This window comes from Dipodomys ordii, unplaced genomic scaffold (assembly GCF_000151885.1).
Source record: "Dipodomys ordii isolate 6190 unplaced genomic scaffold, Dord_2.0 Scaffold77, whole genome shotgun sequence".
Classification (NCBI taxonomy): Eukaryota; Metazoa; Chordata; class Mammalia; order Rodentia; family Heteromyidae; genus Dipodomys; species Dipodomys ordii.
Genome location: NW_012267293.1, coordinates 6,536,418 through 6,561,972, shown reverse-complemented (window position 1 = coordinate 6,561,972; position 25,555 = coordinate 6,536,418). Strand labels below are relative to the sequence as shown.

At 42.2% G+C, this 25,555-nt stretch overlaps 1 protein-coding gene across 1 annotated transcript in view; it reads left to right on the top strand.

The window, feature by feature from the left end:
- Positions 1–4,808: 4,808 nt before the first annotated feature.
- Snx9 (sorting nexin 9) overlaps positions 4,809–25,555 on the top strand; it is a 42,120-nt gene continuing 21,373 nt past the window's right edge. Inside the window, exons 1-6 of the mRNA XM_013024538.1 lie at positions 4,809–4,891; positions 9,485–9,559; positions 11,467–11,595; positions 21,002–21,167; positions 22,623–22,767; positions 24,905–24,989. Coding sequence (XP_012879992.1) covers positions 4,814–4,891; positions 9,485–9,559; positions 11,467–11,595; positions 21,002–21,167; positions 22,623–22,767; positions 24,905–24,989 — 678 coding nt within the window. The 5' untranslated portion in view covers positions 4,809–4,813. The remainder of the gene's footprint in view (positions 4,892–9,484; positions 9,560–11,466; positions 11,596–21,001; positions 21,168–22,622; positions 22,768–24,904; positions 24,990–25,555) is intronic.

The window sequence follows — 25,555 nt, the reverse complement described above, 5'->3', positions numbered from 1 at the left end:
AGGTTCATAGTATTCTTCTGTATCTGAACATATTCTAACTTCAGACAGTATTATAGTACTTCATATCTAAGAACTCTAAAGCAATGTACTTCCATTGCTCCTCCTGTCCACTGTGGGGTTTTTTGGTTATAAGTTACATTTCTTAAAATTATGAATCTCATGGTATGTTATTCTTGTTTGAAAATTTAGTTACATTTTATAGAAATTGAACATGAATTACATGTTTACCAATTTTGATTCTCTCTTGCATAGATTCAATTTCCAATCTACTGTCATTTTCATACGGTTTAGGAACTTCCCGTAACAATTCCTACAGTGTTAATTTACTGGTGACATTCTCAGCTTTTGTTTATCTGGAAATGTTTATTTCACCTTTTGTTAATTGACACACTAGTTGTACATATTTATGAGTTACAGTTTAATAATAGATGTATAGAATGTGCAACTTTGAAATCAACATATTTCTATCTCCTTAAATATTTATCATTTGTGTTGGGAATCTTCAAAATTCTCTCTCATAAGGAAAAGGAGGGGAATACAGTCATAATATTCAATGCCTGTTCTATGAAACGAGGAAAATTGAGGGTAGGGGTTAGCTTGGGAGAGATGGGAAAGAATGATGAGGGGGAAATATCAATCAGGATGCATTGTATTCATAAATTTATTTGTTGAATGGTACCTCCTTTGTACTGTACAATTACAGAAAGATTTTTTTTTTGTCAGTCGTGGGGCTTGAACTCTGGACCTGGGCACTGTCCCTCAGCTCTTTAGCTCAAGACTAGCACTCTACCATTTGAGCCACAGACCCACTTCTGGTTTTCTGGTGGTTGAGATGAGAGTCTCATAAGAGTCTCATGGACTTTCCTGCCCTGGCTGGCTTTGAACCACAGTCTTCAGATCTTGGCCTTCTGCATAGCTAGGATTATAGGCATGAGCCACCGGTGCCCAGCTAACCAACTTTTTTTTTTTTTGAGTACACACACATTTATTTATTGCCAGTCCTGGGGCTTGAATTTGGCCTGAGCACTTTCCCTGAGCTTCTTTTTGTTCAAGGCAAGTGCTCTACGTAGCACTTGAGCCACAGTGCCACTTCCATTTTGCCAATATTTTTCTAGGTATAGAGTTCTAGGTTGGTTGGTTTGTTATTTTTCAGCACTTTAAGCAGAGCTTTTGACTGACTTTGCTCCTGGTGAGAAGTCTTTCATTTTTTTTTTCTCTGTAAACATTTCACATGCTGTTCCTCTATCCATAACATATTTGCTTTCTCCCCCCCCCGTTTTTTGTTTTTTTAAGATTCATCTCTGTAATGCTTTACTTACTTACAATTTGATTGTGATGTCTTGTTTGGCTGACTTTATTTTTCTCATGTGGGACTTACTTTGCTACTAGGACTTCTCCAATTGGAGAACTTGACTAACTTCTTCACCTGACTCTTTCTGTTCCCCCTCCCCTTCCTGGGACTCCAGTGTGGTGAATTGGGTAGTAGGTTACTGACTCGCAGCTGCTACGGTCTGCCCTTCTTTTCTGCTTGTGGTTCTTGGCACTGTGGCTTCAAGTGTTCCTATGCCATTTCTGTGGAATGTCTAGTCCTCTCTCAGTGAGTCCAGTAGTGCCATTTCTCATGTCACTACTTGCATTTTACAACTGTAGTCATTTTGTGGATGTGTGTTGATACTGGGGCTTGAACTCAGAGCTTTCCTCTCTTGGTCACTTTGTTTGCTCCTGGCTGGTACTCTACTATTTGGCCCACGCCTCCAGCCCAGAAGTTTAATGGTGAATTGGAGATGGGCGTCTGGTAGACTTTTTTTCTGCTTTGCCCTCCAGATCACCAAAGCCGCTGTATCTCCCACTCCGCCACTGACGTCTGCACCAGGCCTGCAGGGCCACACTATGGCTGAGACAGTGTGGAATGGGCCTAAGCTAAAAAGCAGATTACAGAAACACCTTCTATGGGGAATCAGTAGCTGGGGGCTGTACTTTCTCATGGAACCCCAAAGCTACTTCCAGTAGCTGCAGCAAGGAAGTAGTTACCTGTGTGCCACCATTTTACTTTAGTACATGCAGAGTTTGTATGTAATGTTTAAAAACTCAAAGGTCCTCACCTGACATTTACTGCTGCTCTGGCAGCCATCATTCTGCACTTTGTTTTTATTACTTCACTTCCCGCCCTGTCACGAGGCACATGCTGTTGTTATCCTTATCTTATTCTTGAGGAATTTGAGGGGGTAAGGATTGGCCAGTTTTTAAGGCTGGTGAAGTAGTGTCATGGGGATCTGACACTAGTGCCTGGCTCCAAAGCCCGTTCATAACTGCAAGGGGCTGAAAGTGACCTTTCTCCCTCTACAGGGTGTGGGCCACATGCGCTGTGTGTCCTGGATGCCCTGTCTGTCCTGCACGCGGTGCCGGTGAGCCCTCTCACCGGGCAAGTTCCTGTCCCACCTCTGGAGTTTGACATTTGGGCACTACCACCTTTCATCTTTTCTGTGTAGTTTTTATTTTCCTAAAAAAAAGATGTAGCCTTACAATTAGAATAAAAATACAACTATTTCAGTTTGAGGCTAGAGGTGACTTCCTTAGCCACAGTGAATTTCTCTGTGCTTTGCCATAGAGGTTGAAAAGTGGATTAGTAACCTAGCTGTGATAAACAAGGGTCAATGTGCTGATAGGAGAGCTCAAAGAGTCAGTTGCAAATGAAATGTGGAAGGCTGTATACTGTGGTTCTAGCTGGTTCTCTCTGTTTTTGAGAGAGAGAGAATGTGTGTGCGTGTGTGTGTGTGTGTGTGTGTGTGTGTGTGTGTGTAAGAAAGAAAGAACACAGGTGTGGCAGATGCATATATTTAAAAGGATACCTTCAAGTCTCTCACTGGAAGGGATGAACAGTGCTAAACTATTCCAGCTTTGACTTACTTATTTTGCCTGTTTTAAAAGTGTACAGCATCACATGTAGCATGTTTATGAGTGCAGCTTGGGAACTGGAGGAATATGGTCTAGTGATTTTGGTAGCCTTTTATATGGATTCTGTTAGCCTTCCTACAAGCTCCTTTGATGGTAGTGTGATCCTGAGGCTCAGCCCTCCTGAGCTAAACACATCCCATTGGGCCACTTCCACCCTACCTGGCAACAGTGCCGCATTGGGATTAAGGTTCAATGTGAGCGGTAGAAGTGACAGAAACATTCAAACCGTAGCAGTGAGTAAATGTGCACAGTATCTAAATGAGTAGCTATTTGTTTTTGACTTGTATCATATTCCATTTGACCAGATTGCAAGTTTAGTAATTCTGTATTGGGAACTAGTGGATTTGGGGTTTAAATAAACTTCACCAGGATTCTTAAGGAATGGTAAAACAGCAGATTTCTCTTGCCAGCCCGGAGCTTGGCTCAGTTCGCACACTGGGCTCCTCTCCAGGGAAGCTCACTTCCTTCCTGGGGCACCTCCAAGCATTTATCTCTTAGCTGCCCCAGTGCACGAAGACTGAGGTTGATGTGACATGGTTTTGAAAAATATCCCACAACATGACAAGCAGAATTCAATCTGCAGCTGTGTGAGGAAAATACCTCCACGTGATTTCTTTGTCCTTTGTCTTGACTTCGGCCACGCTGGGCTGACCAGCTTTGCTTGCCTGCCTCTGTCCTTCAGCCCTTCCTCCTCCTCAAGCCCAGAGCTGATGCGATTTTCCTTTAAATGGCAGCCTCCCCTACCATTTGATTCTTTCCAACATTTTATTAGTAAAAATGTCAGATATAGGAAGTAGCAATGCTCTTCCATTGGACACAATAAATTCATCATCTAAATTCTATAACCTTTTGCACCTGCTTTATCACATACTTAGCAGTCCATTTATTTTATTTTGTGCATTTCAAGATAGTATGGTTTCCCGCCTTAATCTTTTATCATTAGTTGAGAATCTTTTATTCACCATTTGACTAATTTCAGGCACAGTTACACAAACAAGGATGGGCAGAAGGGCTTAGCAAGCTCTTGCCACGTGCTGGGTGTTGAGTGAAGATTTGTTAAGTGGATGCAGCTCTGCTGTCCTGCTTACCTAGTCCTGTAGGTGTGTTTGAATTTGCCTTCTAGACAAACACTGTGTTTCCTAGGCAAGTTACAGGATGGACTTAGGGTAGTAATCTATGAAATATACTTTTTTTAAGGTACTGAAATGGATTAGGTTTAAACATGTACTCATTATAAATTTTAAAGCTATTGGGCTGGGGATGTAGCTCAGTAGAATGCTTGTCTCGCATGTGCAAGGCCTTAGGTTCTATCCCCAGCACTGTTAAAAAGAAAAAAGAAAAGTGACATGTTTTCCTGGCAGTGTCTAAGGGCATACACGATCCTGCATGGCCAGAGTTTAATAGAAAAGGCTTCTTCTAAAGATGAACGGATTTAGCAGCATGTTTGTCATTACCTCCTCAGTCCATGCATCCCTGTGAGTGTTCCCAGAAAGAGCAACATCTGCAGTTCTCTGTCCCATACTCCTAAAAGGAAGGTGTGCGCGCACGTGTGTGTGTGCGCGCGTGTGTGTGTGTGTGTGTGTGTGTGTGTGTGTGTGAATGAAAGGGCTGTACGTGTACGTGGAGTTACTGTCAGAGCAAATCTCTAAATGCAGTGTGGACAGCTTCCAGAAACCATCTGTGCTTCCAAGACTGAGTTAGGGGATGTAGCCAGAGGTGATAACGTGTCTTCCTTTCTTCTAAATCTGCCACAGCCGTGTGCTTCCTTACAAGGCCAGCTATAAAGCTTGTCTGGGTTTTTATTGTTGAGGTTTCATTTGTAACACTTTCTTTTCCTTCACCCTAACAGGCTCGGGTTATGTATGATTTTGCTGCTGAACCTGGAAATAATGAACTGACAGTTAGTGAAGGAGAGATCATCACCATTACAAACCCGGTAAGAGAACTGGCTGCATCCGGCCACCCCCCTGCTCTGTGTAAGATCTGAGGTTTTGATAAATTGGCCAGTCAGCCCACACAATGTTGTTGCTTTTTTTAACCTGTTGCTTATGAAGTACTGGTGATACAGTTAGAAACTGTTACACAAACAGAAAACGTCAGTCCTCTAAGGACAGCTGAGTGTACAGCCGAGTATATCTTCTCTCTATTATTTATAGTGCTTGGGGCATTCTGTAGTGGTTCTGGAGCCTAGTACACCGTGCTTTCTCCCAGCACTGTCTCTAGAGTGCATCAGAGACCACTGACTTTCCTGAACCACTTACTCACTGATCGCCCTCTTAGATCTAAGCTTTATCCTTAAATTAGATTACCAAAAAGCAGTGTATACTAAGACTGGATTAGCTCAGCTCCTGATAAGAGTTATCGTTGCTGAATTCAAATACAAAATAATTCTGTATTTCTGCATCTTTACAAACTACATTTGATTATGTAGCTTGAATACTCATTTGTAATTACTAATTTGTAATTTGAATACTCATCCTTACATATGTGTATCTGCTCACATAGCTGGAATATTTCTGTCTCTTCCCATCTGTTACCACAGCTTCTTTTTCTTAGAAATTTGGTGTATTTCCTTTCATTAAATGAATTGTTTAAATTTCCTTTCTTTTTTGGTAATACTGAGGTTTGAACTCAAGGCCTTACAACTTGAGTCATACCCTCAGTCCTTTTTTGCTTTAGTTATTATTTTGAAGTAGAGTTTTGTGGTTTACCTGGGACTAGCCTTAGACTGTGATCCTCTGTCCTCGGACCTCCTGCATAGCAGAGGTGACAGTCACAGGACAGAGGATCACTGGCTAAGTGATTGAGAGGGAGGTCTCATCTCTGCTTAGACTGGCCTCAAACTGATCTTACCCATCTCACCTGCACATTAGCTGTGATTAAAAGTGTAAGCCACCATGCCTGGCTTAGATAAACTACTGGATTCATTTTTCTTTTTTCTTTTCTATCTTTCTATTCTTTTCTTCCTCTGTCCTTCCTCTCTCCCTCTCCCCCATTGGATTTGAACTTAGGGCTTTGTACTTGCTAGAAAGACACTCTACCACTTGAACCATGAGCCATGTACTTGTCCATTTTGCATTCATTATTTTTTTTTAAGTCTCACTTTTTGTTCATGTGGGCATGGACCATAATCTTGCTGTTTTCTCTTTCCACATAGTTGGTTTGAATGTGCCCAACTTTTGTTGGTTTAGATGGGATCTTGTGAACTTCTGTCCAAGCTGGCCTCAAACTGTAATCTTGATCTCACCCACTCAACTAACTAGATACACAAGCACGAGACATTGCATCCAGCCTGTTGGATTTCTTTTATGATCTTTGTTGTCAGGAAACTCAGAAGCAAATGTGGTTCTTGGGGTTTTTTTGTTTTTTGTTTTTGTTTTGTCAGTCTTGGGGCTTGAACAATGGGCCTGAGCACTGTCCCTCAGCTCTTCAGCTCAAGACAAGGGCTCTCCCACTTGAGCCACAGCACCACTTCCAGTTTTCGGGTGGTTTATTGGCTGGCTTTGAACTGTGATCCTCAGATCTCAGCCTCCTGAGTAGCTAGGATTCCAGGCATGAGCCACTGGCGCCCATGTCCTTTTTACATAAAGCTTTATTGTAAATGTCTTTAAGGTGTATAACAAATTGTGAGGATGAACCCCCTATGAAATACAGTTCTAAGAACAGCGTCCCAATTACTAGTATTTCAGGGCTTACATAGCTGAAGAAGGGACAAAAGCAGGTATGCAGATTTAGTGTTTGTCATTTTAAATGAGCTGAACTTTATTCATTGCTACTCTCATTATACTTCTTCCTCCCAACGCCTTGAGTGTGGTTGATTTCATGGCAGGGCTTCTATAGCGTCTGGTCTGTGTTCCTGAGCCCCTTCCACTGCTGAGAATCCACTCTGCAAGGTGTCTCGTGTCTTCTCCCTCACTTCAGTCACCCATGCTGAATACATGTATACATGCAGACACAAAAATGGGAAACTTGCCTTGCCCTCTCTATGGAGAGTGGCTGCAGGCCTGTTTCCCTTATGGAGTGTGCCCTGCTAGCGAAAGTGATTATGTCTGAGTCTCCATGCCTCCTCATTTGCCCTAGCCATCTTTTAGGATTCTTCTTTCTGCCTTGGCAATGTGGGCTTTGCCATACCGTGCCGCCTTTGGCCTCTCTCCCTTAGCTATGTTGTCAGGTTTCCATTCTTGTTACCCATGTGCTGAAACTGTAGTGTCTGCAGTGCAGCTTGACCAGGCTGTGCAGGCCTTGGAGTTGCCTGTCCTTGTGTGTCATGTAGTTTCTTGACAGGTGTGTCAAACTCAGCTGTCCATAGTACTCGCCAGCTCGTTACCTATGCTGTACTAATTCTGTTTCTGAATTTTCCTTTCTACTGTAGTGCTGCATCTTTTCAGTCACCCCGACTAGGATTCCAGACTTGAATTCGCAGGAAGCCATTGATTACTCTTGGTCTTGTTTATATCTAGGCTTTCTTTTCTCACCGGTCTTTACAGTCAACACTGTGAGTTAAGCTCTGACCTTCTTGTGCTTTCCTGTCTGGTCTCTCTACCTTAAATCCACTGCTGTCTAAACTACTCTCTCAGGGATTCCTCTCAGCTGTAGGTATATAAAACACTCTACATCTGATTCTCTTCTTCACTTTTGTGTGTGTGTGCGCACGTGCACATGCACGCAAACACTTGACCACTCACAGGCATGTGAACATGTGTACACCCATTGTATACTCATGCATTTCATACTGGTTCTTTGGAGAGGAGTCTCGAGTATTTGTCTACTGGGGCTGGCTTCAAACTGTGATTCTCAGACCTCAGTCTCCTGAGTAGCATTATAAGTGTAGTCATCAGTGTCTGGTTCAGTTCTCTTTTTAATTATAGAAGAGCATAAAAATTCTTTTGTGGGGCTGGGAAGGTGGCTCAGTGGTAGAGTGCTTGCCTTACATGCCTGAGGCTCTGGGTTCAATTCCTCAGCACCACATAAGCAAAAAGAAAAAAGCCGGAAGTGGTGCTGTGGCTCAAGTGGTAGAGCGCTAGCCTTGAGCTGAAGAGCTGAGGGACAGTGCCCAGGACCAGAATTCAGGCCCCACAACTGGACCCCCCCAAAAAAATTCTTTTGTATTTGTTTTCTATGGAAAAATTATGTTTTTCAGGTTCTGTTATAGTAAAAAAAAAAGTGACAAAAGTTGTGATTTAAAAAAAAAATAATATGGTTAGATAGCTATAATGTACTGTTTGTTCCAGAAAAGTAAAAGGAAAGATTGTGAAGGTGTTCATCACAAAAAAGGAATAAATGCTTAAAGATATAAACCCGCTTACCCTGACTTGAGCATTATTAAAATATCACCTGGTGCACCATAAATATATATAATTTCATGTCTCAATCAAGGAGGACAATTGTAGTTATCTAGAGTCATATACTTATTAACTAATTATAGCATTATTTACAAATCTAATAAAATCTTTACTCTTTTCACAAAGAAATGGGACTCTGCTGAGATAATAAATTGAAAAATAGAAATCTCAATGTAGAATGTAGTCTGATACTATTCTATATCCAGGAGAACCTCGTGGTTTTAGGTGGAGATTATAGCCCATTTGTACAGTGCTTGCCTAGCATGTCTGATCCACAACACTGAAAAACAAAACAGCAACAAAACATAGTGGTTTTAACCAATACCCATACGCTACTAATCTGTGAATCAGCTGAATAACTCTGATTGGCCATGCTGGTGTCAGCAGCAATCTGTCCTGGCTGGCAGCCCAATGGTCTCACCCAGTTGTCTTGGTGGGCTGCCTTTGGATGAGTGGGCACCAGGGAAGCTCATCATTGCTAACTCAAATTAATTCACGTAATGTCTTGGGGTTCTACGAGGGTGAGTGATAGGGACAGAGCCCCTTTTAGCCAGGCTTCAAACACCCCTGGACAATCTCTACCTTATCCTGTATAAAGCAGAGCGAGGTGGGATATAAACTCCTCTGCTTGACAGAGCTGCAAACCACTTTGGTCATCTACCCACCAGACACCAGTCGATAGAAAGGAATCACAGTGACTATACACAGTCACTTATTGTTGAAGTTCAGTAGGTCTTGGTTTTAGATTACATCATTTTCTGGAGTAGAAAAGTCTTAAGAATTTAAAATTTAGCCAGGTGCCGGTGGCTCTCCCCTGTCATCCTAGCTACTCAGGAGGCTGAGATCTGAGGATTGGGGTTCAAAGCCAGCCTAGGCAGGAAAGTCCATGAAACTCTTATCTCCAATAAACTAGAAAACTGGAAGTGGCGCTGTGGCTCAAGAGGTAGAGCACTAGCCTTGAGCTGAACTGCTGAGGGACAGTGCCCAGGCCCAGAGTTCAAGCCCCATGACTAACAAAAAATAAAGAATTTACAATTTTTCAGTGTTAGCTTTGTAGTTATAAAATGCCTAATGTTACTTTGTAGTGAACAACTTATATTAACAACAATTTATGAATGAATTTATAACAATTCCATTCTAACGGTAACTTCTTTCTTTTTTTTTCTTTTTTTTTTGGTGACTATTAGGATATTGGTGGAGGATGGCTGGAAGGAAGAAACAGCAAAGGAGAACAAGGGCTTGTTCCCACAGACTATGTGGAGGTAAGGGCTCAGTGTCAGTGTCAGCCAGGAAGCAGCTCTTTAAAACATAAAATCCCCATTGTACTGTATGCTTACTATATACAATTTGGAAAATACACTGAACTAGAACTAAACAAAGGTATTATCTATAGACCCAAGCTCCAAAGAGTGACGACATGTTTAGAAAAAGTTCCTTCCAAAGATAGAAACTTAATTTTTCTAAGCAGGAGTGACTATTTTTCCTTTGCTGATGCTGTGTAATAGCTGCTGCTCACATCTCTTGTTTGATGTAGAATTAATTCACAACATTTAAATAGATTTTTCGAAAAAGATATTCCCTCAGTTCCCTTCCATGTTTCCATAGACAGAAAGGTATGCTGAATGGGCTTCTGAGGAGCTGGCCTGGCATGAATCCTATGTAGTAAGCGCCAAAGATAATATCACGGTATCCCGTAGGTGTGTCCCTGCCTGAACACACCACTTCCTTTCAGTCAGCTGCCTACCACCCCCTGCTGGTTGGCTTTTGATCCCTCAGAACCAATGCTAGGTAGTTGGTAAGCTCATCTGAAACTTGGGTGACAGAAAGTAACCAGAGTTGCCTGGTACACCTGTGAATCAACTGGAGATAGTTTGAGATTTAAGGCACTTTATTTGGTTCACTTCCAGAAGATGTTTCTGGATCTGTCTGCAAAATGAGGCTGAGGGGTGGGCTGAATTTTTGTTGTTCTTGATAGTGAGGCTTAGAACCTCAAACCTGCTGGAGAATTTGATGAAATCTGTAGATTTTCCTTATAAAAGTGTGAAAATGTACATGGTTGCAGGCGATGTATAGCCGCTGAGCCCAGCGCACAGTTCTGAGCTTCATAGCCTGCTGAAAATCAATTCGTTGAGCATCTGGAATCCTAAAATGGACAAGACTGAGAAAAACAACTAAGGATTTAAGTTAGCATTCATTAATTAGCATTGATTATATTTTTTAAAATTCTGCTTTTAGAAAGGAATTATTTCAGAATTCTCAGATTTGCTTATCTTTTAAGGCTAGTCTTTCTCCACCATCAGAAATGGATTGATCCAACAGGTAGAAAATCAGTAAGAACATAGTTGAACTCAACAGTATTCCATCAGTGAATTGATGTGATGGATGCCTGGGCATCCATCAAAGCCGGATGCACGTTCACCTTTAAAATTTAAAACTGTGTAAAATTTGAAATTGTGTGTGTGTGTGTGTGTGTGTGTGTGTGTGTGTAAGAGTGCGTGGGGGGAGAGTTCCTAGGGCTTGAATTCAGGGCCTGGGTGCTGTCCGTGAGCTTTGTATTCAAGGCTAGCACTCTTATCAGTTGAGTCACAGTTTTTCTTCCAGTTTTTTGTTGGCTAATTGGAGATATGAGTCTCTCAGGTTTGTCTGCATAGGCTGGCTTTGAACCTTGATACTCAGATCTCAACTTCCAGAGTACATAGGATCAGGTGTGAACCACAAGCATGTGGCTAAAATTTTTATAATTTTTTAAGTTTAATTTTTTAAAATATATGCTTTTCATTAAAAAAATGAAATATCAGTAGATCAACCCCAAAATACAGTGGAATAAAACTCAAAATCCCTAACAGAAAGATTACCTGAAAATTCTAAAATACTTGGAAATTAAGCGACACATTTCCAAATTACATGTGCCAATGAAATCTTGAGAAGTTATAAAACAATTCAAATTAAAATAAAAATACAGTGTACTAAATTTTCTGAATGCAGTCAAAGCAGTACTTAGAGGAAAATGTATAGCATTCAAGAGTTTAAAACCCCTTTTCTGTAATACATGACAGACATGTAAAAACCTTTTTCCATAATTGATGGTCCTTCTAGCATGTCTTAAGAAGCTCTCCTTCTGAAGTGATCCCCATCTGTAAAACTAATTCTAGTTCTTTCTAACGTTTAGATTTTACCCAGTGATGGAAAAGACCAATTTTCTTGTGGGAATTCTGTGGCTGACCAAGCCTTTCTCGATTCCCTCTCAGCAAGTACAGCAGCACAAGCCAGTTCATCCGCGGCCAGCAGTGCTAACCAGGTACGTCTGACTCAGGGCAGAGGGTATCTGGGGGCTTTTATGATGGCAGCTCTTGCATTCCCTGGAAGCATGATCAAAGTAGCTTTGAAGATTTTTGTGTGACATTTCTGTTGGTATTAACAAAGCACCCACCTGTTAAGCTACTAAAGAATGTTTTCAAAACTAATTGTATGCCAAGAGACAAGGTATTAAGAGTTACTGAGAATCAGTTGCGTTAAGAGTACAGCCATGGAAGTGGAAAGTAGTCTCTGAAATGAGGGCATGTAAAAAAGACAAGAGGCCTGTGGTTGAGGTTGGCATCAAAGCGTTGGCTGGGTCAGGACTGTGGTATGTGGCTCCCCTCGCTCACAGAGTAACGCAGATGCTAGTCACAAGTAGATCCAGACACTTAGAACTTACACTGACCATGTTGTTTCTAGAAAACTTAGATCAGTGGAGCAATTTGAGAAAAATAGTGCAGCTGCCATTAGTTTTTATTAATCAGTGTAGATGAATTTGAGTAGTTTAGTTATTGCTGAATGCTTATTGATAATGACTGGATTGGAAGTTTTATCTGGAAAATTGTAAAGCCATTTATTTTTAAGCACTTGGAGAAATTTATAGAGTGTGTGTGTGTGCATGTACACACATGCGTGCTCATGTGCGGGCTTCATGCATGCTAGGCAAGCATTCTACCACAAAGTCACATTCCTAGCTCCAAGATAGGTGAAAGTTCTATATTGTGAGCTGAAATGGTTGTTTTACTTAAGAGGATTTGATAACCTAGTCTAGGCTGTTTGGAGGAAGAGTTAAATCTTCATTTCTTAATTCTGACCAAAATCTTCTGGGTCTAGGAATCAGATATTGTTTACATTTATTTTCTCTTTCTAACACAGTTGGCTCCTGATTATTAAATGTTGAATGACTGAGAAATTTCTAATAAAGACTTATTTTCTTATTCCTGAGAATGAGCTGCACCAAAAGAGAAAGGAAAATCCTCAACCTCCTTGAAACAGCCTTCCTGTCTTGTGAACAACAATGGTAACGTCCCATTTATCTTCCCGGCCAGCCCACCGGGAAGTCTTGCTGTGGAGGCTCCCAGTTACCAAGTTCCTGAGGTCCCTTTTTGCTTCCTTCTGAGCAGGAAACTAAGTGTTAGGGTGCAACTGTTTGATAGGCCATGACAGGAATGGCTAAATGACAGCAAGACAGAGTATACAAGAATTGCTCATGTAGTAATAAAGATGGACCCTTGGCTGCACACAGCACCTTTCCCCAAGATCCCAATGGTAGAAGGTACATTTTATGCCTTTTGGTTAGATGGACATACCAAACGGTGGCCTTTACTGTCTTTATAGAACTCCAGTGACTTCTGGAGGGAAATGGTGGGTCACAGGTGCCTGGGCACCACTACTGCGTATCTTTTGGACTTTCACATTTCCTTTGTGCATTTGATTGCTGGCTTGATTAAAAAACAACAACAACAGAAAACAACCTTAGTTTTGTTCATTCTCAAGCTGAGCCCACATTCCAAGATGCATGTAGGCAGACTCCAGGAAAATCCAGTTATTGCTCATCTTCTTTGTCTCTCCCCTGGAGTTATTCCTGTGTTGTGCAGCAATCGTTGCTTACTTAGACCATGGCTTACCTACTTAAGGAGAAATCAGAGAAGTGAATCAGGTCTTATTCAGAGAGCCATGGCCTGATTGTGCTGTAGGCTTTGTTGTTAGATGTAGGAATTTGCTTCTTACTGGTCTGCATTTCCAAGGATGACATGTAAAAAGCAAAATATTGACAACAAGCCGGACGCTGGTGGCTCACACCTATAATCCTAGCTACTCAGGAGGCTGAGATCTGAGGATTGCAGTTCAAAGCCAGCCTAGGCTGGAAAGTCCGTGAGATTCTTATCTCCAATAAACCACACAAAAAACCGGAAGTGGTGCTGTGGCTCAAGAGGTAAAGCGCTAGCCTTGAGCTGAAGACCTGAGGGACAGCGCCCAAGCCCAGAGTTCAAGCCCCATGACTGACCAAAAAAAAAAATTATATATTGACAGCAAAAAAGCACCTATTATAAAACCAGAACTTACCATTTTGTAGTCAGCAATTACTGATTAAAGGATCACATTCCCACCATCACAGCTGTCTATGTGTGCATATTATTTTCTCTTGTGTGCACCTGGGCTTATACACAAGTACAAATAGATGTGATGTGCACTGTTTGTAACTTTATTTAAATTTCATAATTCTTACCTTTCCAACAAATTTCTTTCTCACCTATCAGGTTAATTTCTTCCTCCTGACCCAAATGCCCTTGATGGCTTGTTTATGAACGGTGTCCATGCTGGAAATGAGCCTTACATCTAATTATGTCCTTTAAGTCTTGCTTTCACATGGCCCATACATTTAAAAAAACTTGAAAACTCTTGACTTAGCCAGTTGTCCTTTAGAATTCCTATCATCTGGTGGTTTTCTTGTGATGCTGATTGTTCCTCTGTCCTCTACATCTCTGACAATTTGCCCATTATGCCTCAAGGCTTAATGGACAAAATTGGACATTTGGGTAGGCAGTGCTATATGTTTTGTGTTACATCACTTCACAAGACAAGGGGATTTGCTCAGTCCACTGATCAGAACAGCCCCTGTCCCGTTAAGTTGTATGTTTTCACCTTCTGACCAGAAAGTAATCTACTTGGTGTGAGTTCAGCACTACCATCCATTCACCTAATGCTTTATCACCAGTTGTTGGACCTGCCTGAATATATGCTGTTTTACATGTGCTGTGCTGGTTTCTTCTGTAGAGTAGCAACTTCTACCAGCTGGAGAGCTAGTTAGCTATCTTGAGTGCTAGTTTCTATGAAAATTCAGGATAATTGCTAGTTGTTTTATAACTGTTTCAAATAGTGACTGAAGAGTTTCACTGTCTTCCTTTTTGTAGTATTATGGACCTACGGATTTGCATTGATCTAATGTATTTCAACTCACTAGACTATTTGTTTTCTTTGTGCTTAAAGTTGTCACTTCGTACAGTCCATTAAAGCTATTTACTCTGCCGCATTAATGTTCAAAAGTTTTATTACTCTTAAATATTGCTGATTCCATTCTCTGGGACTGCTTCAATTGACTGAGCTTGCCCTTGGTGATGGGTCTGTTTCCTGCTTTTTTCCATTCTTGATAGGTTTTTTTGTTTTGTTTTGTTTTTGTCAATTGTGGGGCTTAAACTTTAGGCCTGGGCACTGTCCCTCAGCTCTTCAGCTCAAAGCTAGCTCTCTACCACTTGAGCCACATCACCACTTCGTTTTCTGGTGGTTTATTGGATATTAGAGTCTCATGGCTTTTCCTTCCTGGGCTGGCTTTGAATCATGATCCTCAGATCTCAGCCTCCTGAGTAGCTAGGATTACAGGCATGAGCCACCAACAGCCGGCTCCTGATAGTTTTTGTAATGGATGCTGGGCATTGTGATTTTACCTTGCTGTACACTGGATATTCTTTTTTTTTTTTTTTGTCGGTCGTGGGGTTTGAACTCTGGGCCTGGGCGCTGTCCCTGCGCTCTTCAGCTCAAGGCGAGCGCTCTACCGCTTGAGCCACAGCACCACTTCTGGTTTTCTAGTGGTTTATTGGAGATAAAAGTCTCACAGTCTCTCCTGCCCAGGATGGCTTTGAACCATGATCCTCAGATCTCAGCCTCCTGAGTAGCTAGGATTACAGGTGTGAGCAACCAGTGCCTGGCTAACACTGGATATTCTTGTGTTCCCATTATGCTTTTGAGCCTTATTTTGGGGCACACAAGTTACTTTGAGGCATTATGAAGCAAAGCCCTCATTTGTATTGAACCCCATCCACCACGCATGGTGAGGTTTTCTTTTCTGACTGGTGGGAGCAGTCATGTAGGGACTTAGTTTTCCCATGTGACTCTCTATCTGGTATTGGGCAGTTGCCTCATGTGATGGTGATCAGGTGTCAGGATCAGACCTGAATACCTCTACAGTTCTCCATATGTACTCCTCTCCCTCTGGCTTGTTGTCTTGCTCTCTCTGGCTCTTTCTCACGCACGCCCCTTTCACTGTCTTTCATTGAAAATGTTTCATATAAGCTGAGCACTGGTGGCCTATGCCTGTAATCCTTGCTACTTGGGAGGCTGTCATTAGGAGGATCAAAGTTTAAAGCCAGCCAGGCAGAAAAGATCTTGAGACTCCTTTCTCAGCCCGTAGCTGGGTGTTGTGGCATGTACCTGTCACTCCCAGTATATGTGGGAGGCAGAGATTGGGAGGCTCACAGTTGAAGGCCAGCCCATGTGGAGAAGTCCACAAGACTCCCATCTCCATGGAGTCAAACTGGGTGTGCACCTGCTGGAAGACTGGAAGAGGCATTGCAGGAGGCTCACATCTGGGCAGGAAGCAAGGCCTCATCTTAAAATTAACTACAAATAACAGGCCAGGAGGCCTAGCCCAAGTGTAGAGCTCCGGCCTAGCAAATGCAAGGCCTTAAGTTCAAATGGGAGTACCCTCCAAAAATCTTTTTAATGTATTTTAAGTGAGAACTTAAACTGGGTCTGTTACTCCATCTTGATTGTCATCTTTGTGTATTAGTTGATTTCCAATTTCACTTTCGTTTGCATCTGTAAAATGAGAAAAAATACCACCACTTCACAAGAGAGTGATACCTGGGAAAGAATACAACACGGTCAAAATGGTAATGATACTGACTGACCTCCTGGGAAGTTGTGAGGCTAGGATATGAGACCTGGAAATTGGGCTCATGACAGTTGTCCTGTTGGCAGTTTTGTTGAGTGGCCTCATGGAAGCAAAACTGTGACCCCATGTCAGAAAGATGCCGCGCCTCAAGAGCACACATTAAGAAGCTGTTCTCTGTCACCCCAGAGCTCATGAATTGGCCGGACTGTTGTGTTGTCTAGCCAAAGCTATGCTAGCTAGCGCTCACTTGAGGCTGTGTTCGCTTTAGTGGCAGTGCTGTTCATGTCGACTAGGCGCGCTCACATTTAGTGCCCTTGAAATCAAAAGATTCAAAATCTTAACATTTTGAAACTTTGGCTATATTTTTTTCTCTGGATTACTTGTTCCATTCCTTCTGGGCTACCTGTAATTGATTTTAGTGCTTCAGTGATACTGTCTTTTTTGCATATGTGCTGGCACTGGGGTTTGAACCCAGGGCCTGGGTGCTGCCCCTTAGCTTTCTCACTCAAGGCTGCACTCTTGCACTTGAGATACAGTTCTAATTCTGGCTTTTTGTTGTTTAACTGAAGATAACAGTTTTGCCGAATTTCTTGCCTATACTGGCTTTGAACTGTGACCCTCAGATCTCAGCCTCCTGGGAGGATTACAGGTGTGAGCCACTAGTGCCTAGCTAATGATACTGTCTTGTAGTACGAGCAGCAGACTTTGGATGCTAACTGTGGCTGCGTGCCAGCCTGTGACAGTTGCAGGCTTTTTGCATGTAACATTTGTGAGTGAGTGAGTGGCATGCAGAATTTTCTAGTGAATTTAGCTCTGCCATAAATTTGCAGTGTTGAGCTAAAACTTCTGGTATATTCTTCACCCATTCACTGAGCACCTTTTTATTTTAAGGTTGATATTTTGGCTCAGATTGGTTGTGTTGAAAGTCGCAGCCAGTCACCACCTTCTTCTTCTTCTCCGTCTCCTTCTTTCATAAATAAGGTAAATTTCAAACTTAAATGTAAGAGGAAATAAACATTTACCAACCCTTAACAGTAATTGTTTCTTCCCACATGAGGAAATGGTTTCAGGTAAAGGGTCTCGAGAAGGCTTTTCTTCAGCATCGGCTGAAGAATGACGATCCTGCAGGCATTTATGTGTGGCTTTCACTGGGGCATTTGTCCCTGGGCAGTGAGCTCTAGTGAACGGGTGACATTCTGTGGCTGAGAGTGCCTGCACCCGGGAAGGGCAGAGAAGAGACTGGAAGTGATGCTTGGTAGAAATGACCAGGGAGGGAAAGGTGGAAGGAAAAACTGGAGAAACTGAAATGGCAGCCAACACAAGGCTGTTATTTGAACAGGGCTGCAGTTGACAGACAAAGGAAAGGAGCCGTTGAGGCTCAGAGCCATGAAGTTAGCGGCTAAGGGATCCATAGTAAAGCAGGCGTCGTAACCCAGCTCGTCACCGTAGGACTTAGATTTGAGCACACCAGGCTCTCAGCGTTCAGCACACAGATGTCAGTTCTCTCTCCAGCCTCTTTTATGTTTGTGAAGAGAATAGATTGTAAGTGCCTAGAATTTTCTCTAAGCTTCTCTAGTAATACGACTTAGTGCTGAACCATTTGCAATAAAACTGTTTGGCCTTCTTATTTGTAGCATAAGCTAATAAATGTGGTACTCAGATGGGGAATTTGCTCAGAAAATACTGGTTTCAAGAAAATACTGGTTTTCATTCTTTTCTTTATATTTTATTTTTATATTTTCAGTTTTATTTTATGTTTTAAGACAAGGTGTCTTAGCCGATACTAGCCTCAAACTTGGCATCCTTCTGACCACTGTGATTATAGGCATGTACCACTGTACCTGGCTATTTTCTTTTTATTTTAAATGAGTTCCCATATACATTAAGATAATTTACTAAATGAATACATGCTATGTACTAGTATTCTGTTATATGGTTTGTATTATTACATGATTATACCATGTAATACTTAATAAAACCCCTATTAGGAAGGTAATGTAACTACAGCCACTTTAAAAATACAGTGGAAGCTGTATATGCAACTGGTGAGTGGTAGAGCAGGGACACAAACCTAGATTGACTTTAGAGCCTAAATCCTTAATCACTATACCTGTGGTTATGCAGGATTTAAAATCCTTCTAGTAGATCAGTGTTCTCCTAGCCATTTTACATAACAATATAGTTTTTGCCAGGCGCCAGTGGCTCACACCTATAATCCTAGCTACTCAGGAGGCTGAGATCTGAGGATCACAGTTCAAAGCCAGCCTAGGCAGGAAAGTCCATGAGACTCTTATCTCCAGTAAACCACTAGAAAATCGGAAGTGGCCCTGTGGCTCAAGTGGTAGAGCACTTGAGCGCAGGGACAGCATCCAGGCCCAGAGTTCAAGCCCCTGACTGACCGAAAAACTGTGTGTGTGTGTGTGTGTGTGTGTGCGCGTGTGTGCGTGCGTGCGTGCGTGTGTGCATGTGTGTGTGTGTGTTGTCCAGTCACAGCTATGCTAGCTAGCACTCATTTGAGGCTGTGTTCGCTTTAGTGACAATGCTGTTTATGAGCACCTTTTTATTTTAAGGTGGAGATATATATAGTTGTACACTACTTAACAGTGCCTTGGTCCATAGACTGCATATAAATAACAGTGGCCCTGTCAGATTACAATAGAGCTGAAAACTCATCACTCAGTAATGTTGTTGTAGCCTAACATAGCACATTGACCACTCAGGTGTTTATAGTGATTCGTTGTGCTGCTAGTCTTATAAAAGTGTGTCGCAAGGTTGGGGTTAGTGGGACACTTGTGTGATCTCAGCTACTAAGAAGGCAGAGCGTTGAAGTATTGAGGTACAAAACCAGCCACTCGCTAAAAGCACAAACCCTATCTAAAATCTAAAACATAAAAAGTGGCATGTGGCTGAAATGGTCGATAGCACATACCTACCTAGCAAGCATGAGGCCCTGAGTTCAAATCATTGTACAGAAAGAGAGAGAGAGATGTGGCTGTATTAATCCAGTGTATAATGCTCAGTGATAATGGTAAACAGCTGTATTAATTGGTTTACATACTTACTGTACTGTACTTTTTATTCCATTATTTTGGAATGCCCTCCTTCAGCTTAAGAAAAAGTTCACTGTGCAACACTACCATGTTATATTGACAGCCTCTTGTATGCTGCACTTACTGCCACTGTGGATTGAACATTTTCTCTTGTGTTTGGTTTAACCTTGCACTGCTTTGTTCATCGTGGCTTGGGAGCCATAGTGACAGCACACATGGAATTCTATTGACCAGTGTGTCGAGGTTGATACCTCCCAGATTTGTGAGACTACCCTGCGACCTGTGATGCGCGCAACAACACAGTTGCCTGATGCTCTGTCCATTATTAAGCGGCAAAGGACTGTCACGTGTACCACTTTCCTGGCTTATCAAACATAGTGCGTGCACCTGCCATTTCCACCACTAGTGTCACTCTAAGCTCACAGTACAGTGGTTGAACAGGTCTTGTTTCATTTTTCCATTTTGTTAAAAAAAAAATTTTTTTTTGGTCGGTCATGGGGCCTGAACATGGGGGCTCTTCAGCTGAAGGCTAGCGCTCTACCACTTGAGTGCCAGCCTCACTTCCAGCTTATTTCTGCTTCTGTGGTGCTGAGGAATCGAACCCAGGGCCTCATGCATGCAAGGCAAGCGCTCTACCACTGAGCCACCTTCCCAGCCCTTGTTAAAATTTTTGAGGGCAAAAAGTTTAAGCAAGTTTCATATCTTTACCTTCTAGATTTTACTGTTCCTGCTTTCTCACATATCCATCCGTCTCAGCCTGTCCCTATCTTCCAACCTTTCTACAGTGGCTGAGATGAGTTTCCTAACACAGGTGTCACTTTAACAGTGTTGGGTGTTAGCATGTTCTAAATACCATTCTTCCTGTGCTTGCTTGTTGAAAATCACCTATTCTAGATCAAACACAGCAAGCTATTTTTTAGGAACTTATTAGGATACTGAAAACAAGATACATGGGCATCAGTATTGCTGGTCACAGTTGCCCTGCACAGCCTCTCACTCTCTTTCATAGGTTGGAAGCTGCTCAGTTCATGAATCAGGAATAAAAGCTGAGAGATTTATGACTAAACTTGCTGTGCTTTTGTCTTTTGGCAACAACAGTTGCCTTAGTTGGTATCCTAAGGTGTGGACATGTTGCTCAGTTGTATATCCTTTCATTCCATTTGAGGTGTTTTTTTGGTGTTTTTTTTTTTTTTTTACTATACATGTGTTACTTTTTCAGATAAAAATCACTTAACTAAAAATATAATGGATTGCTATAAAGCATTTAAGCAGGTGTAATAAAAAGCACCAACTGGGAAACACACACAAACAGTATAAAATTCTATAGGTGAGTTTAAAAACCATAAAACAGTCGTTACTTGGGGCTGTGTATACACAGTAGGGTGTAGAGATGCTGGCAATGAAGACTGCCGAGGGAAATAGTTACTGACTGGAAGGAAAAAGCAAGAGCTGTAGCCAAGTCTGATGCTTTCTTTGTGTCTGCTTTTCAAATGCAGAGTTCCTAAGCAAATACAGCATCAGAAGTGTTTTGCTTTTTTTGGGGGGGGGGTGTAACTGTTGAGATTTAAAATTACTAAATAAAATTCTATTGGCTTTCAACCCTTCCGTTCTGCGTTTACAGCCCATTACTGAATGGCGTCAGTTCCTAGATATCACAGTGTTCCTTGTTTGTCTTGTCCCCACAGGCTGGTAGTAGTAATGACCCCTGGTCAGCCTGGAACACCCCTAAATCTGGGAACTGGGACAGCTCAGATGGCTGGGGGTCCAAGCCAGAGGCAACTGGTACGCAGAGAAACACTTCCAACAACTGGGATGCTGCCTTCGGCCACCCTCAGGCCTACCAAGGACCAGGTGAGGAGAGGCTTCTGAAGGTAAAGAGACAGAAAACCAAACTGGTCTTGCCATTTCCGCCAGCACAACAGTGACCAGGCCCCAGGCGCTTCCCAGCTTTCCAGAGGACACTGCCCGGGAGTTCTGCCATTCCACACGGTCCTTCTGGCGCATCTGCCTTCTCTCAGTCCCCTCCTCAGATTCCATTAATTTGCTAGCGCAGGTCACAGGACTTAGGGAAACGCCTGACTTACAAAGCAAGTCCGTGGTTGGCAGAGGGAAGTCAGGATCCTGTTGAACACCAGATGAGAAGATGCAGAGAGCCAGGCTTGGGGGAGGCGTGGAGCATCCACGCCCTCGCTGGCACTCCACCTCCAGCACCGCACACAGCGTGAAGAAGCCCACGCTGCAGGGATAAAGGCGCATCCCGTAGGCATGGTTGATTATTAACTGGATATTAAGCCGTCTCAGGGTGTGGTTGGGCTAAAAATTCTAAGCCTCTGTCATGCCTTGGTTAATCATAATCCCTCTATCTAGAGGGACCAACCCTGTTGAAGAGCCTGCCATAAGTTACCTCATTAGAAAGGAAGCTATTCCTCTTACCCAGTGAATTCCAAGGGACTAGACTGTGTCAGGAGCTGGAGTGGGAGATTAAATACAGCCTGCCCTTTTGCAACCCTACGTCCTTCAACGAAAGTGCTGAAACCTCAGGTTCAACAACCTGGATTTATTCAAAATTTCTCCCCTCCCCAGGCCACGTACACCTTCCATGACCAAAAACAAGTCTGTCTTGTGTTGAACATGGCTTATTCTCCCCTCTCATTTTTGTCTAAACAATCGAGTGTAACAACTTTTTACACAACTTTTGTTCTTATTGTTAAGAATTATAAGTAATTTAGAAATGATTGAAGTACAGCAGGATGTGTGTCGGAGTTGAGCCAATACTGCACTATTTTGTATAAGGAATTTGGGCTGTGGCCAAAAATTAGTGGACCAGCTGGGTACCAGGGGCTTGTACCTGTGATCCTAGCTACTCAAGAGACTGAGGTCTGGGGATCGTGATTCCAAGCCAGCCGAGGCAGGAAAGTCTGAAAAACATGTCTCCAGTTAACCACTAAAACGCTGAAAGTGGAGCTGTGGCTCAAGTTGGCAGAATGCTAGCCTTGAGCACAAAAGCTCAGGGGCACTGCCCAGACTTTGAGTTCAAACCCCAGGACAGGCACACACTCACACAGTTAATGTACTTAATATTCATATTTACCTTTTTTCTGATTTTTCTTTCCCACCAAAAAGCAGAAATCATTCAACCCTGACGCTGACTTATAAGGAGCCTTTACTTACAACATCCACATTGTACTCTTGCACCGCGCCCTGCTTTCTACCTTTCATCAGTCAGTTGTTACCAGAAAATTAAGTAATTTATTTTTCTATGTTTTCTCATGTTCTGCACCGATTATCTTCTCCTCCCATTTCTAGCAACTGGTGATGATGATGACTGGGACGAAGACTGGGATGAGCCCAAGTCCTCTTACTTTAAGGATTCGGAAGCGGCTGATGCAGGCAGTGCCCAGCGAGGAAGCACACGGCCTGGTGCCTCGTCCATGAAGCTGCCACTTAACAAGTCAGTGTAAATGGCAGTAGAGGTAGCGGGGATCTGGGCACGTAATGTATTTTCTTGGGGGTCAGTGGCATGCAGAATAAAATTAGTTACTGATTCTTGGCTATATATGAGTTCTTAAATTTGAAGTTATCCCTTGGGCCAATAGTGATATGCATTATTCTAAAGTTGTTCTGTAAACCTAAGTGTAAAGTATGATTACAACCCACTTAAATGTAATTTGCCTCTGGACCCTGTTTTGCAACAGAGACTCCAGTTCTTGTTCCTCTCTGCATTGTGCCCATGAGACTTGCTCTGAGTTTGCTGACTATTTGAACTTCATTTTCCTCAGCTCTAAAGAAGTTAGCTTTAAGGATTCTTTCTGTCTTAAAATGTCATTCAAGTTGTCCTCTTTAAACTTGTGTTCTGAGGCTTCTGTCTCTCTGGTACTGGGAACAACTAAAAACTCTGTTGGACTAGGATGTAGTTGAGTGGCAAAGGACTTGTGTAGCAAGTACAACATCCTGAGTTTGATCCCCAGAATAAAAAAAAAAAGAAAATACACACAGAAATAGTTAAGAAAAATAAAAACCCTATGTATTCTTATTTGATTAATTCATACATAAATAAGTCACTTAAGTTTGCAACACATTTTAAAACTATTTAAGTATTAGCAGCTTTCAGCAATTCATTTTGTATGACAGCAGCATTGTAGTTATAGAACATAACCTTATACCAGAGCGGGAGATCAGAAACTTAATATGCTTGAACTCCATTTTAGATTGCTGTGGTAATCACTAAAGTACATAACTGCTCAGAGAATATTAACTAGGTGTCCATAGTCAGCACCAGTTTTTCTATGATCTGTAGCATACCAAAAAGTGCAGTATGCTTTGCCCTTGCAGAGACTGGCTGGTCCAGGAGTTGTTGCTATATGCGATTCCCACAAGAGTACAGGTTCTTCAGTGGAGGGGCTATAGGGGAGACTATTCATTCATGAAGTAGTTAGTGTGTTCTCAGAACTCCTCCCAGGTCCTGCGTAGGCAGTATGTTCTCTAAGGCGCCACAAGCCTGCTGGATTGAGCAGTGACAATGACGTGTGATAAATTGTGAGGCAGGCAGACTTCTCAGTGCCGAGTAAGCAGGGAGAAAACCCCATTGAGGCTGCAGGGAATCCTTGCAAGGAGATGATAACACAACTCCCTGTGATTTAACTCACTGAGTACATACAGCACTAGGGTGCTACATCAGGCTTCCATCCCCTTGGCTCAGAGGTGCTTGGTCCCATCTTCACATGGGGAAGCTAAGGCTCCCAGAACTGGAGCTTCCCTTTGTAGCCCCTGCCCCCAGATTTGTGATCTCCTGTAGGTGCTGTGTTACAGTGGGGGGTAAGGGTGGGAAACTGCAGGGAAGTTAGCTTGAGAATGAAGAAAGGATAAAGGACCTGAGATGTCACATTGGCCTTTGGCTTGGTATTGGAATGAATTCCAAGTAATGCAGCTGGGATTTTGTAAAAATAAGAATTTTTTTCCCATTGTAAGTTTAGAAAGAAAATCTAAGCCCCAAATGAATGCTTTCTTTTTGAGAAATGGCTATGCATATATTCCCCAATTTGAGGAATACCATTTGGATGTAGTTTTTTTTTTTTTTTTATTTTCCTGGAAGTAGCCAAATTTATTATACTTTGGATTGATTCACTAGGGAGACTTCTGCCCTGCCTTATAAACTGGTTCTTAAGGCCAGTCCAGAAGATAATGACACAAATGCTGTGAACAGTACCAGAAATTAGGGATGACTAGCCTCTCCGACTGGGTGTGCTAAAGGGAAAATGTAGTGTGGCCATCGCCCTTGTGGCCACATCATTGATAATGCTGAGGGCTAGGGGAGGGGGTGAGTGAGGTCTGGTGAGCAGGTAACATGCTCATGAGTTACCACACCTGCTGGAATCGTGCTGCTTGCTTTCTTCCCTCTGTTGAGCTTAAAAGCAGCTCCCTGGCCACTGATCGATCTGATTACGTTGGTTTCACTTACCACAGTTTCCAGTTCTGGTTCATCTGAAAGAACAAGTTTAAAACTGGTGTGTTAGGGTAACCTGGGTGAGAACTGTAGAATTCTTACAAGAAAAGACACAAGACTTATGAACACTTGTCTTCATGACCAGGTTTCCTGGATTTGCAAAACCTGGAATGGAGCAATATTTGTTGGCCAAGCAACTAGCAAAACCCAAAGAGAAAATTCCCATCATTGTAAGTTTGTTCATTTGTTTGTTTTCTTTATTTCTAAATAAGGTCTTTGATAATACCTTAAAGCTAGGAGAGTTATTAGACTTTGGGGAGATATTTTTAAATAGATATAATATTCTAAATAACCAATAGGTTAGCATTTTAGGGGTCCTATAAATAGTTAGCATAAAGTAATGCCTGTTATTGTCCAGATATTCTTTTTTTTTTCTTTGCTGGTCGTGGGGCCTGAATTCTGGGCCTAGGCCTGGGCACTGTTCCTCAGCTTTTCACCTCAAGGCTAGCACTCTACCACTTGAGACATAGCACCACTTCCAGCTTTTTCTGCTTATGTGGTGCTGAAGAATTGAACCCAAGCCCTCATGCATGCAAGGTAAGCACTCTACCACTGAGCCACCTTGCCAGCCCTATCCAGGTATTTTTTACTTTTAGAGTATTTCAGACTATTAATACTGAACCAACAATATTCATTTTATGTATTTTAATACTTTTTTCTTTTCTTTTTTTTTTTACTTTTTTATTTTCTAAAGTGTTGTGAAGCATAAGCCATATGCTGTTTGTTTTTTACTTGC